Source organism: Cotesia typhae, unplaced genomic scaffold (assembly GCF_013202065.1).
Source record: "Cotesia typhae breed Kobodo isofemale line unplaced genomic scaffold, CoteBio_Ctyphae contig_5, whole genome shotgun sequence".
NCBI classification, from domain to species: domain Eukaryota; kingdom Metazoa; phylum Arthropoda; class Insecta; order Hymenoptera; family Braconidae; genus Cotesia; species Cotesia typhae.
Window position 1 is genome coordinate 73,624 of NW_027423757.1, and position 24,785 is coordinate 98,408.

The window sequence follows — 24,785 nt, forward strand, 5'->3', positions numbered from 1 at the left end:
TATTGGTGGAGACTTTTAACCGTGAAGATGATTGCCAGCGCTTCTCGATCGATTTGAGAGTAGTTTTTCTCCGACTTGTTTAATGTCCTTGCCACGTAAATTACTGGCCTCCAACCCATTTCTTTAGTTTCCTGAGATAGTACTCCACCTAATCCCCATGATGATGCATCGCACGTAACCTTGATCGGTAATTCTGGATCAAAATACATTAACAGTGTTTCTGTCATGAGTTTTCCCTTTGCTTTTTTAAATGCTGCTTGGTGTTGTGTAGTCCATACCCATTTTCTGTGTTTTTCGAGCAATTAGCATAGTGGGCCAGTAATACTAGCGTAATCTGGTATAAATCTCGCGTAATAATTTAATGTACCGAGGAAACGGCGAAGTTGTGTCACATCTGTTGGTATTTTCGTCTTTTTTAGTACTGCTGTACGCTCTGAGTCCATCTTAATTCCTTTCTTGCTAAAAACAATCCAGAAATTTTACCTCTTCTACCATCAATTCACACTTATCCTTCCTGACGATTACTCCGCATTCTTTAAATCTTGTTAGGACAGCGCTTAAGCGCTTATCATGTTCTGATCTTGATTTACCGTGTATTAAAACGTCGTCGAAAAATACTTTGACTCCTGGGATTCCATCTAATATTATCTCCATCTCCTCTTGGAACATCTCTGGACCTGGTTGCGCCCCAAAAAACAACCTCAAACACGCATATAAACCTTTGTGTATTTATGGCCGCGACCTTTTGTGACTCTTCATCTAACTCGAACTGTTGGTATGCATTTAATAGGTCGATTTTTGAAAAAACCTCAGCCTCTTTGATGTCTGCAATTAAATCCTGTACTCTTGGTATGGTATTTTTCTTGAAAACTGGTACAATTGGCGTTGCCCATTCACTCTCCTTGATTTGAAATAATATCCCTTCCCTAACTAACCTGTTAAGTTCTTCCTCGGTTCTCTTCTTTAACGCATACGGAATTGGCCTTGCTTTACGAAACACTGGTATTACATCCGGTTTTAATCTGAGTTTAAGCTTTTTGTTCCTGTATTTCCCTAATCTGCCCGAAAATACCTCTGGAAACTTTTGTAGTATTTTATTTATGGATTCTTCTCTGCTACTTATTGAATAAATTCCTTCCAATTTCTGCTTGTTGATGGTGACCAACTTAAATGCCTCTATCCAGTCTCTACCAATGATTGGTTTGCTATTGCCTCCAAAAACATACAGGCTTAGTTCCTCCTGGCGCTGACCCAACTCCACGTTGACCTTAAAAACTCCTAATGCTATCATACTGCTTCCTTGGTACGATTGAAATTTTCTTTTTGTTTCTCGCAGTGGCAGGGCTTTTAATGCACTGATTTGATCAAGCCAGTTTCTTGATATGGCTGAAATGGACGCTCCTGTGTCGATCTCAAACTGAATATCAACGTTTTGAACCCTCGATCTTATTGTTAGAGGTTTGAATTTATGGTTATTTTCAGTAGTATTTATCTGGTTACCGTTACTATCGTACATATTGTCCCGTTGAGTACTCTTTCCTTCTACAGATCGACTATAATTTTCATTTATCGGGTCTGTTTCACAATAAAATAATCCTTCCAAATCCTCGTCAAAATTCCTCTTGTTTTTGGTCAACACCACGTCATCAACATTCTCGACATAATTATGTCTCGTTACCTGGGAATTTCTATAATGCTTCTTATCGGTACTGACCGAATTACCCCTACTACTGCTACGATTTTGGTCTTTGCACATAACACTCAGGTGACCACGCCTCTTACATTTATTACATTAGTGCTTCCTAAATCGACAATTCATCGCCATATGGTTATTTTTCCCACAACAAAAGCATTTGTAACTGTTATTGTCTTGAGACCTTGACTCATTATCTCGATGATTTGCATTTTTGACGATATTCACGTTTTCAACATTATGAGTCATTCCCTGCGTCATGTGCAAAACGTCCTTAGTGGTTGCTTCGAACGATTGAGCAATTTCCCTCGCCTCAGCGAATGTACAATCAGTTTCTCTTAGTATCCTTTTCCTCATTGTAGTGCTATGCAACCCACATACAAAATGATCACGTAGACAATCTTCCAGAGTAGCACCAAAACTGCAATTTGTCGAAGCCTTTTTTAGCCTGGCTACGATTGTCTTATGTCTTCACCTTCGGTTCGCTTGCACTCCTTGAATCGATATCTCTCGGATTTGGATTGCACTCTGGTTGAAAATGATCTTTTAATATCCTAAGTAGCTCTTCATACGATTTGCTTGCTGGTGTGTCCGGACTACACAAATCTCTCAATAGTGCATACGTCTTTGTTTCCATCATTGACAATAACGTCGACTTTTTCCTTTCTTCTTCTATGCCGTTTGCAATTATGTAGTGACCGAATCTCTCAATCCATACATTCCAGTCTTCTTCTTCCTGTTTATACTCTTGTATGCTACCAATACCCCCAGCTGGAGTTCCGCCTTGGCCACTGGTTTTTACCAGCATTAACATCTTATTTAGTTCGCACTGTAACTCCTGGATCTTTACGGTATTACTACTCATCGGTCTTTCTTCTTAACTTAAACGATTTTGCCGTTCAATTAGCTTTTGATTCTCCATCATTATCTTTTGGCGTTCTACTTCGAACGCCGCTCTTTCTTGCGCTAATTGACGCTTCGCCTCTTCTATTGCTCGCTGGTCCATTTTTTGTTTTTTTTTTTATTTGTTTGCACGCGTTACTTCATTTCTTGTCCAATTTACTTCGCCGCCAATGTAATGTCGTTAAACAGGATAGAATTATAATACAACGTATTACACTAGTGAGTATTTATTATATAGAGATAAGCAAGTATTCACCATAGCTACAAAGTGGTTCCTGATGAGCCGGAGCTCTATGTCACATTATATATATAATATAAAATATATATATATATATATATATATATATATATATATATATATATATATATATATATATATATATATATATATATATATATATATATAAGCGAAATACCACTCACTCACTCATCACGAGATCTCCGAAACTATTCGCCCGATTGACTTGAAATTTAGCATACTTACTCCATTCGTGATGTAGACGCTCACTAAGAACGGATTTTACGCAATTCCTAGCTATAATGAATTTTTCGTCTACCATCACGTATGCTACTCCCTCCCCTCCCTCTCATTCTTCCCCTCCCTCCCGTGACTTCTTCCCCCTTCCCTATATCTCTCTTTTTTTTTTTTTTAGAAAATGTCATTTTGATTCGCTAATCTAAGAAACCCATCAAGTGGCACCCATCAATTATAGAACTCACCCCCCTCCCTCAGCGCAACCACCCACGCTAATCAACCGTTGCCATGGTTACCGTTGATATGGACACCGTTGCCATGGTTACCGTTGCCATGGTCACAGTTGCAATGGTTACCGTTGCTAAAACAACTGTTAAAATGAATAAATTGTAATAATAAATTCGGTTATAAACTAAATTCAGAGGAATGATTAGAATAAAAGTAGAAAGTTACTAAATATTAATATTCTATACAATTATTATTCAACAGTATTATTCTACACAATGTTAGGCAAATACATGGATTTTCATCGATTGATTGTTGCGACAGTAGGAATTCATAATCATACTTTTTTTAAGAAAGAATAGCTAAATCATTAATAACTGAAATAGCTAATATGTATTAAAATGATCATGAAGGATAAACTCCATTATATCATAAAATAGATATATCATAAAGCATAGAATTATAACATTCGATGCTTGTTAAGATCGACCATCTTCCCCCGCCGTCCATCTTACGGCTTAAAATAAATTTTATTATTTTTACAATATAACATAAATATTAATGTTGATATTGTTAAATGATTATACTGATTTAAATGATTAAAAATAAAATGGTAAATTGTGTGCGATATATATAGGAGCTGTTCTATAGATAGATTGACTCATCACGATATCTCGGGAACCATCGGACCTAGAAACTTGAAACTTGGTAGGAATTATACTTTTGCCCTGTAGAGGTCAGCTAAGAACAGATTTTAAAAAATTCCACCCCCAAAGGGGTTCGCGGGGGCGTTAACAATGAAAAACTCCAGTTTTTAAACTGTAGCTCCTATCAACTCCAATTTTGGTAGGAATCTTTTGTAAGAGATGTAGAAATAATCTATAAACAAATTTCACGATATCTCACCTCACAGAGGGTTGCGGGGGTGGGTATTAACAATCAAAATTTTTAATTTCCAAGCTATAACTCCTACAGACTCCAAATTTTGTAGGAATTTTCTATAATAAATGATGAAAAAATAATTTATAAACGAATTTTACGATATTCTACCCCAAAGAGGATTGTAGGAGCGTTAATAATAAAAAATTCCCGTTTTTAAACTATAGCTCCTATCGACTCCAAATTTGGTAGGAATCTTCTGTGAGAGATGTAGAAGAAGTCCATGGGAAAATTTTACGATAGCTCATCTCACAGGGGTTTACGAAGGTGGGTGCTAACATAAAAAATTTTTAATTTCCAAGCTATAGCTCCTATAGACTCCAAATTCTCATTTCAAATTTTTTCTTCGTGTCAATTATTATTCATTTTTGAAAAAAAGGCCACGCAAACATTATAGTGATTGCACATTGAAAGTTACAATGAATATTAGCTGGAATAATTTCATAGATAAAAGGTATATGCTTATTCGATGAAATTTGGAATTTGTGAAAGTCAAAACAATACTCTAATCAAATTTTAAGTTTAGATCGAAAAATACAATTCTATAATTGCCCAACGAAGCGGGCGGTTAACAGCTAGTATATATATATATATATATATATATATATATATATATATATATATATATATATATATATATATATATATATAATCAAATGTAAATTATAAATTTATCAATGATTATTGATTTTATGTTCTTTAGTGATTTTAACATAAATATAAGATCTGAATTTTTGTATTAATAATTGCAGATGAAGAGCTAAGTTATATTTTATTTTATTTTTTCATTGTTATTATTTATAAATCAATACTAAATTAATAATTCATTTTGCTTATATATATTGAAATAATACATTTATTATAGATTATGTATAATATTTCCTAAATTTTACATGATATATTTATTAATATTTTAATAGAGTATACTTTGTTAAATTAGATCTGATCATACTCCCGAAGAAAATGATTTTGCCTAATCATATGTAGTTATATCTAATTATATATTACCGTATGTAGACTTATATCTAATTATACCTACTCATAATTGACTAATATGAATCTGTATATAATCAGATCTGATTCCATGTATAATTGAATGTGATCAAACTTGGCTAACATAATTGGCCTTTTATAGATTATCATGTATTATTAAATTATATATAAGTTAATATATAATTATACATAAGTTCATGCATAGTCAGACCTAAGCAAACATTTTTTTGGATATCACTTGAAGTGCAAAATGATGTTTAACAATACGCTTAAATAGTTATAAAATAAAAAATGTATTTCACTTCCTATAGGATGTCTTGTTTTTCCCTGCTACTGTTTAATAATAAAATGATTATTGGAATAAATATGTTGTTATAATTAGATTCAGTGAAATAAGCAAATCAAGAGTATCAAAATGTAATGTAAAATTAATTTTTATATTATATTTCTGATAAATTGATTTGATACGTTATGTACTTCATAGAATCATCAATACTTATAAGACGACAGCATAGCAGCCGGGAATTTCGAGACGCACTGGGATCATCAAAGTTAAGCAGCATTGAGCGTGGTTTGTAATTGGATGGGTGAATGCGTCGGAGTTATAGCTGTAAAATCATCTGTAATGATTTTTTTTTTGGTTACAGGATTAGGTACGACGAAATCAAATATTATATCCCTAAATATAACCACATATTTAATTAGGGGTATTGATATATAATTTAATGTTGTTACATGTGTTATGTCCAAGGGCGTTTTTAGAGCGGTAGCGTAAACGGTGGAGGTTTGGACTAACAATTTAAAGAATACACAACGGAGGTTTTAATTCCGTTGTTTTAATTATTTATGTGGGACGTTTTCGAAGTACGAATTTACCACGCCTTCGTTTGAGACTGTTCACGGATTTATTGAGAGTAGATGTACTTACTGATACGGGAACTTTATTGATGGTCAGATCCGTGATTTTAGGGCAGCTGTTAGTGCCTGTTCCTTGATTGGGCCCTTTGGTTGGTTCTCGCAGCGGATGGAGTAGGGTGGATTTGGGCTGCTTATATTTCGGGCTTCTTATTTTATGAAATGACTTGTTGGAAACTGATTTCACTTTAATTGAGATTTATTTTTATAAACATTAAAACTTACACTTTCACAATTTGAATTTTTTTTAAAGAATTTAATTTAATGAATTTTAGTAATTTAAATGAGCTAACGTCCTCCAGTCCCCCGTAGGGTAAAGTGCGCAAATTTAGCTTTTTAGTGGTATTTTATTTAAACTTACTGCCCGGATTCTCGCCTAAGTGCAGAGCAAATTAGAACTTTGAGATTCCGGTTCTCTAGATTTTTAGAACTAATAACTAATACGTGGCCTGCTGGTTGAACCGAATCTGAACTCGTCTTAAGTGCAGAGCAAATTAAGATGAGTGATTTTTACAAGGCACGGGTCCGTCAATTAAACGCGGAAGTCGAATTAATTGCTCAAAGACCAATACGTGGCCTGCCAGTTGAACCAAGTCTGAACTCGTCCTAAGTGCAGAGCAAATTAAGATGAGTGACTTTTACAAGGCACGGGTCCGTCAACTAAACGCGGAAGTCGAATTACTTGATCAAAGACGAGGCGTTGGCTGTTGATCGCCTTTTTAAATACTCGCGGTGCTGAGATTGCAGAAGTCCCCGCTAGTCAACCAGCAGTCGCGTAGCTTATATTTTATTGTGGCTTTTGCGCATGGAGAAGTCTTCCATCTGCGCGGGTGATTTAAATTTAAAGAAAAATTTTGGGGTGGACATAACACATGTAGTTATATATGAGTATATAAAATTATATATAACTTATATATGATTATATATAACTCATATATGATTATATATAATTAGACCTGGCCAATTTTCAGGTCTAATTATATATAAGTTATATTATATATAAACATATATGATTAGGTAAAATCATTTTTTTCCGAGCACTGTATTTTGTTATCATTTTCACACCAAGTGATTTATACTGAATGAAGTCGAAAATATTTTTACAATGTATAAAAGAACCTAAATTCATAGAAATAATATAAGTGAAAAATATTTGCACAAAAAAAAATGTATTTCTTGCGTCAAGAAAATTTTGACGGAGACCGAAGTTATATTGGAGCAAGAAGAAGTTTACATACATCATCCGCACATACAGACAACCCGACGTCCACAAAAATATTTTCTCAAAACGGTTTTTTTTATACCATCTAGAAAAAATAGTGTTTTTTAATGTATCTACTGTCATAAAAAAGTGTTATTGTTGATATTTGTCAACTCATTTAATACTCAAAGTTCAAATAAGATAAAATAAAAGCAATTTAAGCCGAGATATTTGCTTGACCTTGAGAGAGTGAGAGTAAAGCACTATTCACGCTTCGTGTTGAGATGTGCTATTTTGGAGGTCTTGACTTTCAAAAATTGATCAGACCAGAAAAACAAGTTATTTAAAAAAAAAACCTTCAACACAACAATATTATTTATTAAGGTGTTGAATTAAATTCAAGATTTATACGTACAACTAGGATGGATTAAAATATTGTTATTATATTAATAATATGTATGTTATTATAAGTATTTGTGGTCGCTAGAGACCTAGCTGTTGAAGCGACCTTAATGTATTAATTCAAAAAGAAAGAAACAAAAAAAAGCGGCATTTAAAATTGTTTTAAGAATAGGGCTGAGTCAGTATTGGAATTGATCAGTAGTAGAGTAGTAGTCTACAGTTGATCAAGAAAAAAAATATTTTTTTTTATCTTCATTATATTCTTCAACATCTACATGATAGAATAGGTTTACATTTTTAGAGAATCTGGAGTTTAGTGAAATCTGGTTTAATGCTGCAAGCCGCATTTCTATCGGTCAATCCGTTTAACACTTAAAAAAAGTTTACACACATCTACACTTACGCACACATGTATGCGTACATAATTGGATGCTACATAAATTCTTATGCTACATAAATTGTTTAAAATCTTCCATAACGACTTTCTTGAATAAAAATGTTTTCATAAATGCTTTTATCTCTGAAAATTGATAAGATATGAATATATAAATATACTGTGGCAGAACAATTAAAACTTCAATTGTTACTAGAAATTTGATTAGCGCGCTACGCGCGCGCCTTACTTTCAACCAATAAGGAATCAGGTCCCATTTTTTTACGAGTTTCGACTATTGATTAACTTCACACTCCAATATATTTTTTTTATAGGGATAATAGAATTATAACACGTAATTATACTATTTTGTTCATAGTTTATCAATCAATACTTTTAAGATGTTACGCGCACAATGGCTGAAAATATAAAATAATAAAAGTTGTTTATCCAAATTATTGTTAAAAAAATTATTCAGTGTCTATTCCTAGAATTGGATTTATCTTGTTTTCATCATTTTCGTTTCTTAATTCCGCATCACTGTAGAGATCTTCTTCAGTAACGATTTGTTGTTCAGATAATTTATAATGAAATGCAGACCGTGTAAGATCAACTTCAACCGGAAATAAACTTGTGGTAGATAATAAACTTTGTGTTTTCGAATAATAACTTGATAGACTAGAAGCGAATTTTTGAAATTGCCACACGATATCCTGAACATGTTTGTTATCTAGTAACTCTAATTTTACAAGAACATCTGATCTTTGTTTAGCAAACTTCAACCGAGCATCTTGTCGACATCTTAAAACTAATCTATACTCGTAATTTCCTGTTTCAACACGATATAATGGTTCTTGAAGAGTGATGTAACTCTGTTCTTCGTCATCTAATTCTTTTACTTTCAGACAATAAGATAAATATTCAAATTTTGCGTCAGCATATTTGCTGATTGTTAACCGGGTATCTGGAATCACTTTATGAAGATAAGTCCCTAAATCACTTAAAATTGGTTTCAGCATCTTTAACATTAATTTTCCAAACTTTTCTATTTGCCTATGTTGCTCTCCAAATTTTCTGAATGCTTCACTGGCACGAGGTTGAGGTTCTCGCACTCCTATTGATACAAAAGCATCTCCGAATACTGAAAAAAAAAAAAAAAAACTATTTTCATTACCTGATAAAAAAGAATATGTAGATTATATGCCTAAAACTTATCGATTTTTTACTTCCCGCTGAAAAAATCAAAGATTTTCAAAAATCGGAGTTATTATTTTTACCCCGTTTTGCAAAAATTGAATTTTTATCAGATCTCGACGTTTTAAGGCCACCGGGAGCTTCCTTGATGACCCCCGCGATGTTGTAATTATATCTATATGTATGTATGTGTGTGTGTGTGTATATATATATATATATATATATATATATATATATATATATATATATATATATATATATATATATATATATATATATATATATATATATATATATATATATATATATATATATATATATATATATATATATACATATATACATATATATATATATATATATATATATATATATATATATATATATATATATATATATATATATATATATATATATATATATATATATATATATATATATATATATATATATATATATATACACATATATGTGTATGTGTGTGTGTGTGTGTGTGCGCGTGTGTGTGTGTGTGTGTATGTGTGTGTGTGTGTGTGTGTGTGTGTGTGTGTGTTTATAGACGATATAAATAGTATATTACACACCGAGGGAAGTAAAGTAAGAAATGTCTCAGATCACATGCAATTGTTGGCCAAGGCGAAGCTGAGATCAACAAACATTTGATCTAAGGTTTTCTTACTTACTTCCCGAGGAGTGTATGCTATTTTTTTGCTCAACGAAGGCAGAAAGTGGCAACTTCGATTAGCGCAGCAGTCGAAAGTTGACGCTTTCTGCCCGTCGAGCAAAAAATACATTTACGTATGTCAGGACTGCGTGTTTGCTTGGGTATGTCGAAGTCAATATTATTTTGCAACAATGCCGACTAAACATCCTCCTCACTTCTTTCTCCATAGATGTTACGGGGATGACTGGATCGGAACCGCGTTAGCATTACTTTAATTAAGTCCATGTTGCGTCTCACGACGCCTGCTTTTGGTTTCTAATGGTTACTCGTCCCTTTCTGCGGTTTTTTTTTTTAAAAGGCGCTTCGCGTAAGCTGTGACAGCTAACCAGTTTTCTTCGTTTTTGATCATGCAGGTTACCAAGCTCTCAGGGGAGAGCGTGGTGCCAGTTGTTTTTTCAGTGCTCCTTTTGTAGTCCTTCCACCGATCACATTCGATAAACGTGTTCGGCGTCGTCAATTTTATCTGGGCAGTATTTGCACGTTGGCGTGCTGTACAAAGCCTTTTTGAAAAGATAGGCATTTAACTGGCCATATCCCGTTAACAGCTAGGTCAGGAAGAAGTCCGTAGGTCTAGTAGGTCGATGGGTGCGGCTCCCGCAATGACCAATATAGCCGCCTCGGAAACCATTCGGTAGGCGCAGGCAACCCTGAAAGCGCCTCGCCACTGCGCTGCCGCTATCTTTCGCCGGTAGATCTTTTGCTTTAGTAAACCTTTACTAGTTTCCACTATTAGCTTTCTTTCGTCAAGGTAGTTGTCGACTAGTGCCAGATTTTTTGGCTCCGCGTCAAACTTGTCGTCCAGAGTGTCTAAAATATCTCCCCAATTCGCGCTGTTAAATGTGTTTTTGACGTCTAACGTCAGGAGAAGACATACTTTATGAGCTTTGAGGCTACCAGACCATGCTTGTGTTGCTGTATTTAAGACTCTCTCGATCGCTCCAACTGTCGAACGACCTTTCCGGAAACCATGTTGGTTGGTGGCAAAGCCTCCAGCACGATCGAAGTCGTTTCAAAGTCTCCCTTGTATGAGCTGCTTAAGCAGTTTTCTAGCAATGTCCAGTATACAGAGTGATCTAAACGACGAAGGTGTTACGGGGGTTCCTTTACCTTTGTCTAAGAGAACCGATCTCTGCCGCATCCAGATCGCGGGAAACGTGCCAGTTGCCAATCATGCGTTGTAAATGTTCAGGAGTATATCTGGGTATTCCAGAGCTACAGTCTTGATCACTGTTGCCGGGATGCTATCAGGGCTAGGTGCCTTTCCTGTCTTGAGTGACTTAGCTTCGTTTGGTAGTTCCTTAATTGTAAAGGGTTTCACTTCACAGTTTTGAGCGTAGTGTTTGTTCTCCCGCGGTGGGTGTTTGGGAAAAAGCTCTGCTACAATGCTGTCCATTACGGCAGGAGACTTCGGCGCTTCTGGTAAAGCCTTTCCAAGTCGTTTGGCGATAATTTGGTAGACTTTACCCCAGATATCCTTGTCGAGATCGTTGCAGATCTCTTTCCACAACCTCACTTTGTTTGCTTTGATGGCTGTTAGCGTCTTTTTGGCTTACTTATACTCTTCCGAAGATAAATTCTAGTTCGGGTAGCGTTTCGCAGCTCTCGTGGCGCAGCGACGTAGCTCATGACATCTTTTGCGAAGTTCTGCTATCTGTTGACCACCAGTACGCTGGCCTGTGAAAACTCCGATTTTTCAGTCGCGGCATAGAGGCGTCGCATGCGGCAGCAATTTTCTTCATCAGACTGAGCACTGCCTTTTCCGTCTCTTTGCAGGTATCCGGAGTCGGATTGTCCTGTAGGGTAGACCAGCTCCGTATACGTGACGCTCGCAATGCCTCTGGATCAAGCCTTTTGGCGTTCCACTTCCACTGTTAAAGAACTCGTTGTGGAGCCGGAGCAAGTGCCATTCCAACTCTGAATGTCACATATTGGTGATCACTGCCACTGTATTCTTCGGATACTGTCCAGTCTTCAATCATGTTGGCTATCCTTGGAGTTGCCAGCGAAATGTCTAGGATGGATTCCTTGTACCCCGGTCTTCTAAAGAATGTAGTAATTCCAGTGTTCAGCACTATGAGGTCAAGTCTGGTACTTCGTTTCCTCTGGTGTCAGAGAAGTCAGCACCCCATTCAGCCGATTGAAATCACTAGCTACGATGACATCGCCATCAAGCTTACCGATGGTGTCCTCTATGTTTCCCAACTTCTGGCGAAACACACTAACTCGTTCGTTGGATGAAAGGTAGACACACATCAAGTAGCCGTGGGAGTCTCAATCCAGACGAAGCCTGTTCCGCTTCCGTTGTTGTAAACAGTGAACTTTTTCGAGTTTGCTATCCAGATCGCTGCTGTGCCGGACTTATCTGCGAACCATGTTTTACCTTCGATGTTTAGATATTGCTCGCAGATAAAACAAATGTCAATTTTATTTTCAAAGACGCGCTGGCGCAGCAGGTTTTGCGTCGAAGCGCACCTATTCAAGTTGCCTTGCAATATGCGTGTCATTTCTGCCTCCTCGTGGCTTAACATAAACCGTCCTGGGCATCTTTTCTCCGCTTGCTTCTGTCTGGTCCTGCCCACTGCTGTGTTTGATATCCAAAACCAAGACATTTAAAGCAGCGGGTTACTTTTGCAACTGGGCGTATACGGTAATTAACCCAGCCGATCTTTATACGGGCCTTGTCAAGGACCTTAATCGTGCTGGCCTCGTCTAATTTGCAGGAGGCTGCTCGATTACCTCGTGGTGTAGATTTTGTCAAATTTACCCGTTTTATCTCCAGGCTGTCAGTGAAATCACGTTTGAGTGCTTCACGGAAGTCGCTCTCGGTAGAGACTCCATCCAAGTCAAGAATCTCTATCGTAGTTTTTGATGTGAGCGTTCTGACCATACCGATGTTAGCGGTTGCTGCTTTTATCGCAACCATAAAAGCAGCAGTGTTTTACGTCTTGCGACCCATTTTTAGAAGAACGCCCCCGCGCTTCGCTTGTTTGATAGACTTTATGTCTACTCCAGTCTCTAATAGATTAACCTTGTCCTTGATTTCCTTGAAGAGATCAGCGTACGTTCGCCCTTCAGCTAGTTAGACAAGTACAGCCTTTGTTCTTGTCTTCTTCTTCCTCGGTTTCTTAGAGACACTCTTAAAACCGGCCAAGGCTTTACTTGGGTGGTTTTAGGCTTCAGTAGATTGTGCCGCTGGCTCCTGTTCTTTTTTCTTCTGCCCAGTCACTTTAGTCCTGGTATCGTCCCGGGCTGTCTTTTTCTGTGCTGGCTTGTCTATTACTGAGGAAAGGCTGGGCGTGGACAGCAGCCTCTTCTTGTTATTCTCCTTTCCTTGCTGTCGTGGTTTCTCAGGAGTGACCAAAAGTGGCTGTAGTTTTGTAGTCATCCACGGATATGTTTTGTTCCGTGACGCCGGTATGCCTAGTGACTTGTTGGTAAACCTACATGCTGTAAAATGGATGTAACCAATTTTCTGATATCGTGATGAAGATTCTTCTTGTCTTTTATAAAGTCGGCTAACTCTTCAATCTTGCTACCGAGCCTCTCCATTGGCGGTTGTTGGCCGGTGACGGTCGGTACAGAGCTAATTCTTCCTCAGTAGGTTTGGTTAGTGACGGAAGCAAAAGGTCCTCCACTTTTTGGAGGAACGCTGTCCGTTCTTTTCTATCGGGGATGTTTTCGTACTCCCTGTAGCATTCCCAGACAGCAGAGCTACAGGGCCCAGCCCGCTGTCGTAACGGTCGCCTGATAGCGACGAGTTCAGGCCCGTTTGCAAGCCTTTCCGCGCCGGCACTGAGGTATCCATCCTCTGTACGCGCGCGCGCGCGCGCGTGTGTGTGTGTGTGTGTGTGTGTGTGTGTGTAAACCTCATGTAACTTTTGAACGATTTGACTGATTTCATCGTTGTTAGTGCCATTCGAAAAGACTCAGTTAAACTTAGATTTTAAATACGATTTGGATCGATTCGAATTGGTGGATTTTGAGAAATTTAAAAAAAAACAACAAAATTGTTTTTTAAATGTGGTTTTTTTGGAATAAATTGTGAACGGCTTTACCGGTCGATTTCATAAAACTAATCAGCTCTTAACCTTAAAGAACAACGTCGATCGCCGTCAGCCCCGTCAAAATCGGTTGATTCGTTCGTGAGTTATCGTGCAGGAAAGAAAACCGAAAAAAGTGTTTTTTCGGAATAACTCCGAAATTCCTAGCGCGATCAATTTAAACTTAAAAATTCATTACGAGGCTTTAAAAACTGCATCGAATGCCGTCAACTGCGTGAAATTCGGTTCATTCATTCAAAAGTTATTGCAGTTTCAAAATTCAAAAAATAGTGTTCCATGAAACTTCTATCGGATTTTAGCGCTCGAAACCTCAAAAAGCATAGGAATGCTGTCTCTTTGAGCTCAGTGAACTCGAGCACATTTATGGCATTTTTGAGCTCCAAGAGTTCAAAAACATCATCTGCAATTTCAAGCGCCTAGGTATGGAATTAGCGGGCAGTTGCAGGGATGGCCTTTAGGGTCAATCGTTTTCCTAAATTTTTTTATAAGTTTCAACTACTTTGAAATATATTTTCCTAAATGCATTATTTACAGCACAAAGTATCTTCCGATCGAGTGAATCAGTTTTGATTCCGTTGTGGGCATCTAATGCGGTTTTTTTCAAGAATATTACAGATTAGATTTTGGTATTGATTGATACAGCGATTCAAATGTCATTCGACTAAATTTTTATTTCAAGTTATTTTTTGAAATTCTCCAAAATGTACTCGAATGATTCATATTAATTGTTAAAATTTTTTTAAATAAAAAAATATCGAGGGAAGAACAAGAAAAAAAATCACGAATGAGACTGAGCTGTAATTTATGCATGTGACTTTAAAAAATTTCGTATTTGTAAAATGGTTACAGTCCAAAAAAAATAATTCTAAACATATTTGATGGTTGAAAGTCGGTCAGTTCACTCAATCATTTTCTAGCTCATCATAATTTTTCGATTAAAATTTATATCGTATGCCTATTTTAAAGCGAGATAGCTACAATTGATCTATTTAAGAAAGAGTTGAAAAAAATTGTAGTAAAGGGCACACGCAGAAATGATCATAATCAAATGTTATTCTTACAATATTAAAATGTTCTTAAAAATAACGGTATTAATACATAGCGATAAATTCTATCAAACTGGCTCGCAGGTTTATTCGTCTTTCTGATTCTGTTCATATAAACTAGCATGCATCAAATTTAGTGTAATTTTTGAGTAAAGTATTGGAATTTTACGAGTACCTTTGTGAATTTGTATCAGATCAAAGAACGCATGTAGCATTGATTTAGCATGAGCTACTAGATCTTTATATAAACTTTCAGTACGCTGTAAAGTAATAAGTTTTTGAACAAGAGCATCATTACACAGAATAGCTCTAGATAATCCAAGAGCATCAGCTGTTGCACTACCCATACTTTCCACTAAGCGATGTTTAACCTGTAATTTTTATCCATTATTAGTTAGTTTATTAGATTGCTACCCAGTGAACACATGACTGTAATATGACGTTATTTATAAGTCATAGGAATGTCACAATATTTTTCGTAAATATGACGTAAAATTGACCTGTCTTATGATCCAATTGTGATATAAAAATTTGTGATATAATTTTGACATCATACTGATGTAAGTCTATTATTTCTCTGTGATATCATAGATATTACGTACAACTACCATGATAAATAAACTATAATATTACGTAACATTAATGCCATCATTGTATGTCATAATGACGTAAGTTTAACATCATGCGCTTACATCAGTAACAAGTCACCATTGTACGTAATCTTGACGTAAGTTTAACATCATGCGTTTACATCAGTGATAAGTCATGATTGTACGTAATCTTGACGTAAGTTTAACATCATACGTTTACATCAATGACAAGTCACGGTTGTACGTAATCTTAACGTAAGATTAACATCATGTGTTTACATCAGTAATAAGTCACAGTTGTACATTATACCGATACCATTTGAGAGTCATTATTTAACATCAATAATTAGTCACAATTATACATAATACTGACATAAATCGCAAGTCATTTTCAAAACCAATGACAAACCATTATTGTCTATAATATTGATATAATTTGGGTGATGTATTTTTTTTAATGTTATTGATTGATCAAAATTTATAAAGTATAAAACTTTTTTGATAAGATGCCTAATTTACAATTAATAGCTAAATATTAGTGAAAATTGGTTTGAAACTTTTTCATAATCGGGAAGAGGTAAACAGTTGATTTAAGGCGTTACCTTGCAAATTAAAGTCCATTCTTAATAACAAAAATTTTTTAATTTGGTAATAGTACTAAATATATCTAATATATTAGCAAATATACAAAAAATTTTACATTTACGTTTTTAAGAAAAATACATAAAAATTAAATACATATTTGATATAAATTTTTTATATCTAAGCTTATATGTTTCCATACACTGCAGAAAAAAAATTTTAACTCAAAGCTACATTTCTGTGGACCAAGAATATACTAAAAATGACTGAAAATTTCGTGAATGAAGTCAAAATTTCTTGAGACAAAAAACTTCTTGCTCCAATATGACTTCGGCCTCCGTCAAAATTTTCTCGGCGGAAGAAATACTTTTTTTTTTCAGTGCGTATGTTTTCCACTTATATTTTTTCTATGAATTTAGGTACTTTAAAACATTGCAAAAATATTTTTAACTTCATTCAGTATAAATGATTTGGTGTGAAAATGATAATAACAAAATACCGTGTTCAATTTATGTGGCATGAACTCTAAATTTTTGAACCGTCAAGCGTGTCAATGTATAATTTCTTATGATTTTACGTCAAGAAATTAAATTTCAGTCATTTAAATATTGCGTTATTATTTGAAAATAATTTCTAACATTAGTGCTGCTACTTATGAAATATTGAATTAGAAATAATTCATACAGTTCCATGATTGTCATTGACGACACTGACAGTATTTTACATCGACTTTCATAATGTTACTAGTATGTTACAGAAATTTAAATTTCGAAAAATTGAAATTAAAAAGAAATATAGATTAAAAAAATGTTATTCTTAACAAAGTTGAAATAAAAAAAAAAAAAATTCCAAATTTCGAAAATTGAAATTTTGAATAAAAAAAAATCCAAATTAAAAATACTAAATTTTCGGAAAAAAATAAAATTAAATAATAAATTCGAGTTTTGAGAAATGAAATAAGTATTAAAAAATATTCAGTATTAAATAAGTATTAAATAATATTCAAATACATCGTTAATCCGAAGAAATTTCACACTACACGACTATGTAAAGTTCTCTGAGTCCGTTTTTACACGAAAATTTTTGAAAGTGTAAGATTCAATCAATTTTTATCAAAATTTATGATAATTCATAAATTGCCTATTCATTACCGCAAGCTTCACAAGCGAGCCTTTTAGAAAAGTTTTTACAAAGTTTTATGGAAGTTTATGAAATTTTATCAAATTAAATAAAATCTTATGGAATTATATAAATTGTTAGACTTGAATTTTATACTATTCCAGCTCTTAAAATCCATTTAATCTCAGAAAAAATGGTAAAATAAGCATTTTTCGTCATCTTAGGCTTAACACATAAGTTAGTTACTACTAACATGAACCGTTACTTGAACAAGTGAGCAGCGTTTCAGACTTCGACGCAAGAGGATCCGAGTTCGAGTCCAGCATACCTCAGGATTTTTTAATCAAGTATTTTACATATAACTAGTGTTTCAAAGTTTATAATAAGTTGTAACGGAGTGATCGTTACCCGTTAAAGGCCCTTTTATCCGCACTGTGTTAGTTATCGACGGATCACAGTGCACTGTGATCTTAAGTCCTCGTAATCATAGTTGAAACTATGAAACGAGGCCCCAAGGTGGAGTAGCCGACATAGTGGTAGTGGGGGGAGCAGAGGAAACAAGAAAAGAAGAAAATTTGGTGAGGCTTATTGTGACTGAGTGACTCAACTGGACGACACGTAAATTTTTCAAAAACATCCAGCAAAGGTAATTATTTGTTATTCGCTCGACCAAAGTGAAACGAAGCGACAACACCTTATTAATTTATTGCTTGCTAGGTCGAATGTCAGCTTGCGTAAATTAATTTTAATTTTGTGATAATTTCTAATTTGCGGTTACAAGCTAAATAAATATCCAGGGAGCGAGTGATGGTGACCACAGTTTTGCCACCAAGTTAAGAATATCTCCAAGAATATCTCACCAAGGGAAATTTACACGAGTACCTGAAGACGAGAAGTTGCAGCTCATCGAGGAAGTGCTGATAAAAATTATAAAAACTCCAGATACACATAACGAGTTAATTATTCTTCGGGACTGTGGCATCAGCTAGGCCTCGTGTCGGCTGAAAGTCACCGCCATTTCGTGCTCGGTCATAATTGTTAGTTTTTAAAATAAAATTTAGAATTAAAATTAGAAAAATTTTGAAACAACTGATTAATAATACTTGGACCTATTTCGGGTTCTTAATTAATTTATTTAGACGAAATAATTAGTCCACAACAGGTTATAGATTAGAACACATAGGCCAATCTGAGTTACAATACCAGGAACATATTTCGGATTATTAGTCTCAGATTTTAATGTCATGTGTAAAATTCAAATATTGATAATTAAGTGTTTGGAATTTGACTTCAGTAAAATTGAAATTGAGTAAACCGTCTAATTAAATTATTTAAGATAGAATTTTTTTTTATATTAGAAAATGAAGCGGTAAATTATTCAGCACATTATTTAATAATTTGTTAGAATTGAAATAAAATCAGGATCAGGAAATCATCGTTAATTAAATTGTTTAGATAAGATTATAAATGTATTAGTTGTAAAATTTTTAGAAACATTAAGCATAAAAAATTTACTACAAAATCTTACGACATTGAGAGAGTCGGCCATTTAAGCACGCGCTAAAACTCAGTATAAAACCATCTTAAGGTCAAAACTAAATTCTCTCGGCTTACACTGGAAATATCTTTAGTCAAAATTTCACGTTTACGATGAAAATAAAGTTTAGTAAAATTTATCGCTGATAAATGATTTGGATTAAATGAGGATAATTTAGACAATGCAAAATTTACTCAAATATCAGATTTAATTGTGTTGAGGGACAAGGCTCATAGTGCTAGTATATTCCCGAATATTCTAGACTGTATTAGCTCGACTATATATACTGCTGTCCACTCTGCGTGAGTTAGTTCCTACTTATACACCGCCCTATACGGACGTGTAATCTGTACATACTTTATAATATACTTAATATTATAACCACGAATATATCGTACTTATTTATAGCTCCTTTACCTCACTGATTCCTCTAATCTATCTGGCTACTATCTATTATCTTTCACTAATTATCATCAGGTTATGGGCCCAGATACCCAGTAGTCCAGAGATTAAGTGAATTAAAATAATAAAGGTGGTTAAAAATAAATAAAGTGATAAAAGCACGTGAAAAACGCGCGAGAAGCATCGAGAAGTTTTCGATAGCGTGCAGTGGCGTGGACTTCGTCATTGTGAGACACTAGCTGTAGGAGCTCGGATAATTTTTGGCGGGAAAACCGTTGTGCTGTGACCAGCGGAAAAAGTTGTAGTGTCGTGATTAAGTGGTTATTAAGTAGTTTTGTGTAGAAATGGCTCTCTCCATAAAAATAGATCCTCTCACCGGTGAAAATTACAGATCCTGGAGGGCTCAGATCAAGGCATTTTTGATGAGCAGCGATTTGTGGGAGTATGTCATAGGAGAAATCAAGAAACCAGATGCCGGACAAGAGGAGATAGCAGCGTGGGTCAAAAAGGACAGGAAGGCTATGGCAAATCTTCTGATAGCGCTGGGAATGGACGAGGCAGCCAACTACGATGACCTGAAAACATCGAAGGAGATGTGGGAAAAATTCAGGCGACGTATGAATCAACTGGACCAGCGCGGAAAGCGCATTTACTGAAGAAATTGGCTTTGTCGAAGATGGCAGAGGGAGATGACGTCAGGAAGCACATTGCTGAGTTCTATGAAGCAGTGAAAAAACTGCGAGAGGTAAACCTGGAAGTAACCAATGAGATGCTGGTGATTTTGTTATTAAACAGTTTATCGGAAAGTTATGAAATGTTCAGAACGTCGATAGAGACACAAGATGAACTGCCAACACTGGATGGGCTGAAAGTCAAAATCATGGAGTATCATGAGGGACATGCGGAAAAACATGTCGAGCCAGTACAAGGTGCAATGTATTCAAAGCATAACCAGAGGAAACAGCGTGGACAACAAGGCGGAAAGCCAAAGGCGTCGAGTTCTCGGGATGAGAATTTTCGGCGGGAAGTCGAATGTTTCAAGTGTCACAAGAAGGGACACATCGCAAAGAACTGCCCGGATAGAAATAGAAGGGAGTACAACAGTGCGAAAAATGCTAATGAGTCATCGTTGAGCACCTGTGAGCAGGCAATGTACAGCCGTAGTGGTAATACGTGTTGGTGTATAGACAGTGGTGCGACCAGTCATTTGTGTAATAACAGAAAAAAGTTCAGTGATTTTAAGCCTAAGCAGGCAGAGTTGAGCCTGGCAACGGACAAGAATACGAAAATATTGGGAACAGGAAATGTTTCAGTGCAAGTGTCAACAGGTAATAGACAATGGGACATTGATTTTAAGAACGTGTCATACGTACCGGATTTGAGAACGAATTTATTCTCGGTGGCACGCGCCACAGACTTTGGACATACAGTGACCTTCAGGAAAACTGAAGCGGTAGTGGTGAATAAACACAATGATGTGATCATGCGCGCAAAACGACGCGGGAACTTATACTTTATAAGTGATAGTAAAGACAGTGTAAACAGTGCCGTGTCTAGTGAAAAGCTAGAGATAGATAAATGGCATGAAAAGTTTGGGCATGTAAATGAGCGAGACCTGAAGCTCATGGCCAAAAGTGAATTGGTGTACGGATTAGATATCCATGACAGTGAAAAATTGTCAGAGTGTGAGGTGTGCATTCAGGAAAAACAGACTAGATTACCTTTTCCAAAAACCAGTGAACAACGGACGGTGAAATTACTCGAAATAATCCATTCAGACGTGTGTGGACCAATGCGGAATGCATCGGCATCAGGAAAAAGATATTTTGTCACCTTCATCGACGACAAATCGAGATGGTGTCAAGTATACCTGATGAAAAACAAGTCGGAAGTTCTGGAAAAATTCAAAGAATATAAAAACGAGGTCGAGAACCAGACTGGGGAAAGGATAAAGGCGTTACAATCGGACAACGGAAAGGAATATTGTAGCGGAGCGTTTAACGAATTTTTGCAGAAAAATGGGATTCGAAGACGCTTGACAGCACCGCACACACCCCAACAGAACGGCATAGCAGAAAGGAAAAATCGAACACTGATAGAAATGGTACGATGTATGATGCGGCAGGCAGAGGCACCCCCTCACCTATGGGCTGAGGCGTTATGTAACGCAAATTATACCAGAAATAGATGTCCGACCAGTGCGATAAGCGGAGAAATTCCGTATTGTGTGTGGAAGGGAAAACCTCTCACAGTGAAACACATGCAAGTCTTTGGGACAAAGGTTTTCGTCTTGAATAAGACGCAGAAGCGCGGGAAATTAGATTCCAGATCAGTACCAGGAATTTTTGTTGGATATTCATTCGATTCCAAGGCATATCGTATCTATTTTCCGCGGGACAGATCAATAGTAAATACACGGGATGTGAAATTTGTTGATCAGATTGGATTCAAGGGCGAATACAAGGAAATATTCGAAATCGAGAGAAACACGGGAATAATAGAGAAGCAGTGTGAAGAACTCGAGGTGCCGAGCGAAGAGCCGGAGATGCCCGAATCAGCGCAGTTACCAGAGAGACCCAGAAGAAAGAGAGGGGCAATGGAGTCTTGGGAAGGCGTAGAGTTACCCAGCAAGCGAGGTCGGGGACGTCCGACGTACGTTCGGACAGGATCGGTAGGCAGACCGAAGAAAGTATACGTGACAATCCCAGACGAACAGAGTGGGGAAAACCACGGAGCTGCTAACGAAGAAGAGAATGAAGAAATAGAAGATAATGCGATGGACGAAGACGTATTCGCATATCTGACAGTGACAGAGAATCCGACAACGTGGCAACAAGCGAGCAAGACAGAAAATGCGGACTCGTGGAAGGCAGCATTGGAAGAAGAGATGCTAGCCCAAATAAAGAACACAACATGGGAAATCGAAAAGAGACCCAGGGGCCGGAAAATCATCGGAAGTCGCTATGTATTTTGCACTAAGTCTGACGGCAAAAGAAAGGTCAGATTAGTCGCAAAAGGATGTTCTCAGAGACGAGGAGAAGATTTCACAGAGACATTCTCACCAGTGGTGAGATCAACTTCAGTAAGGGTCATAGCAGCGATTGCAGCGGAATACGACATGAAGATACACCAAATGGATATAGTGACCGCGTATTTGAATGGTGAACTGCGGGAAAGTGTATACATGGAAGTGCCCGAGTGTATGCGCGAAATTATCGAAAAGATAAGTGCGGGTGAGCCCATCGGTTTAGGCGGGAAGATTGTACGCGATGTAAAAATTATAGAAACCGCGAAGCGCTGGAGAGAGGGCTTGAAAGCGGGGAGTGACAGTATTTGTGCTCTGAAAAAATCGTTGTATGGGTTGCGCCAAGCCGGGGCTGAGTGGCATAGAAAATTGGTAGATAGATTAAATGTATTAGGTTTTAATGCTGTGCCACAAGACAAATGTTTGTTTGTAAACCGAAAAGGTGAAAGTGTGATGTATATAGCGATATACGTAGATGATATCTTGTTAGCTAGTGACGACGAGGCCTGGATAGGTAGCATAAAGAAAGCGTTGTCAAAGACTTTCGAGATAAAAGATCTCGGTGTAGCTAAAAGTTGTATAGGTATCGAGTTTGAGCGGGACGAAAAGTCACGTGTGTTCTTGCGACAGAGAGAGTATACCAGGGCCGTGCTTAAACGTTTTGGGATGGATGAGTGTAAACCGATAGACACACCCATTGAAGCTAAATGTAATTTAGTAAAACCAGAATGTGTGAGTGAGCCAGAAATGAATAAATATCCTTACCAGAGTTTGATTGGAGCGTTGTTGTATCTTGCGATAACTACTAGACCGGATATAGCATACGCGGTAAATTTCTTAAGTCAATTCAATACCAATTTCAATGTAAATCATTGGAAAGCCGCGAAAAGGGTTTTGAGGTATTTGAAGGGTACAATCGATTACGGATTAAAATTTGAGCAAACCGGATTAGCTTTATTTGGAGTTGTAGATGCTAACTGGGGAGGTGACTCAAAGGATCGTAAATCGTATACGGGGTATGGATTTATTCTGGCGGGATCTGTTATCAGCTGGGAGGCGCGAAAACAGAAAACAGTGGCGCTCTCAAGTACAGAGGCTGAGTACATGGCCGTAGCGGAGGCTACAAAAGAAGCATTATATTTGAAAGGCTTGTTAGTTAGTTTGGGTATACAGGAAGACTCAGAAACTGTCACTATACTGAATGATAATCAGTACAATCAGTATGATAAAGAACGATGTATATCACCAGCGTACGAAACATATAGATGTTAGACATCATTTTGTAAGGAATGAGTATGCGTGTGGAGTGATAAATGTAAAGTACTTGTGTACTGAAAAAATGCCAGCAGATATGTTTACAAAAGGTCTGTGTGGTAGTAAGCACAGGAAATGTGTGAGAATAATAAACATTGTAAATAGTGTGTGTGAGAGCTTGGATTAGTACGCACGCACTATGTACCTTGAGAGAGGGTGTTGAGGGACAAGGCTCATAGTGCTAGTATATTCCCGAATATTCTAGACTGTATTAGCTCGACTATATATACTGCTGTCCACTCTGCGTGAGTTAGTTACTACTTATACACCGCCCTATACGGACGTGTAATCTGTACATACTTTATAATATACTTAATATTATAACCACGAATATATCGTACTTATTTATAGCTCCTTTACCTCACTGATTCCTCTAATCTATCTGGCTACTATCTATTATCTTTCACTAATTATCATCTAATTGAACTTGAACTAAAAACAAATGGATGAAAATTTTATTTAGTAAATTCTCGGATGTAACAAATAAGATTAATTTAAGATACGAAGAACTCTTGTATTGAATAATAATTGTGGTAATATTAAGAACACGGCAGTAATTTTGTAATTAGGAAAATGATAATTAGGAAATAAGAAATGATAATTAGAAAATAGGAATGGAATTATTTTATTAATGGAAAATAATTTATTGTATTATTGTTATTATTGGAAATTATAAATAGTGTGATTGTGTATGCGTAAAAAGTCTACCTCGTTTTCATGGTATACTCCTCTGGCTTCGAGGTAGATCTCTTAGAGTAACGTGAGGGTCCGTGGGGCAGCGTGCGCTGTGTGGACAGCGTGTGTAGTAACGTGAGGATCCAGCACACTGACGTGAGGGTTCGTGGGACAGCGTGACCTAAGTTAGAGTAGCGTGAGGGTCTGGTGGACAGCGCGAAGTCGATAAAATAGCGTGAGGGTCTAGTTGACAGCGGGCACTACAGCGACGTGAGGTTCAGCTAGACAGTGCGATATATAACCGAATGAGAATTGTGAGTGAATGAGATTATCCCATGAATTTTTATAAATTGTTATATTGGCCTTTATCTCAATTGTAAAAAGGAATGGATAAATA

At 36.4% G+C, this 24,785-nt stretch overlaps 1 protein-coding gene across 1 annotated transcript in view; it reads right to left on the bottom strand.

The window, feature by feature from the left end:
• Positions 1-7,782: 7,782 nt before the first annotated feature.
• Positions 7,783-24,785, bottom strand: part of Pick1 (protein interacting with PRKCA 1) — a 33,054-nt gene continuing 16,051 nt past the window's right edge. The window contains exons 3-4 of the mRNA XM_074249313.1: positions 15,320-15,515; positions 7,783-9,260 (exon numbers count right to left, since the gene is read on the bottom strand). Coding sequence (XP_074105414.1) covers positions 8,590-9,260; positions 15,320-15,515 — 867 coding nt within the window. The 3' untranslated portion in view covers positions 7,783-8,589. The remainder of the gene's footprint in view (positions 9,261-15,319; positions 15,516-24,785) is intronic.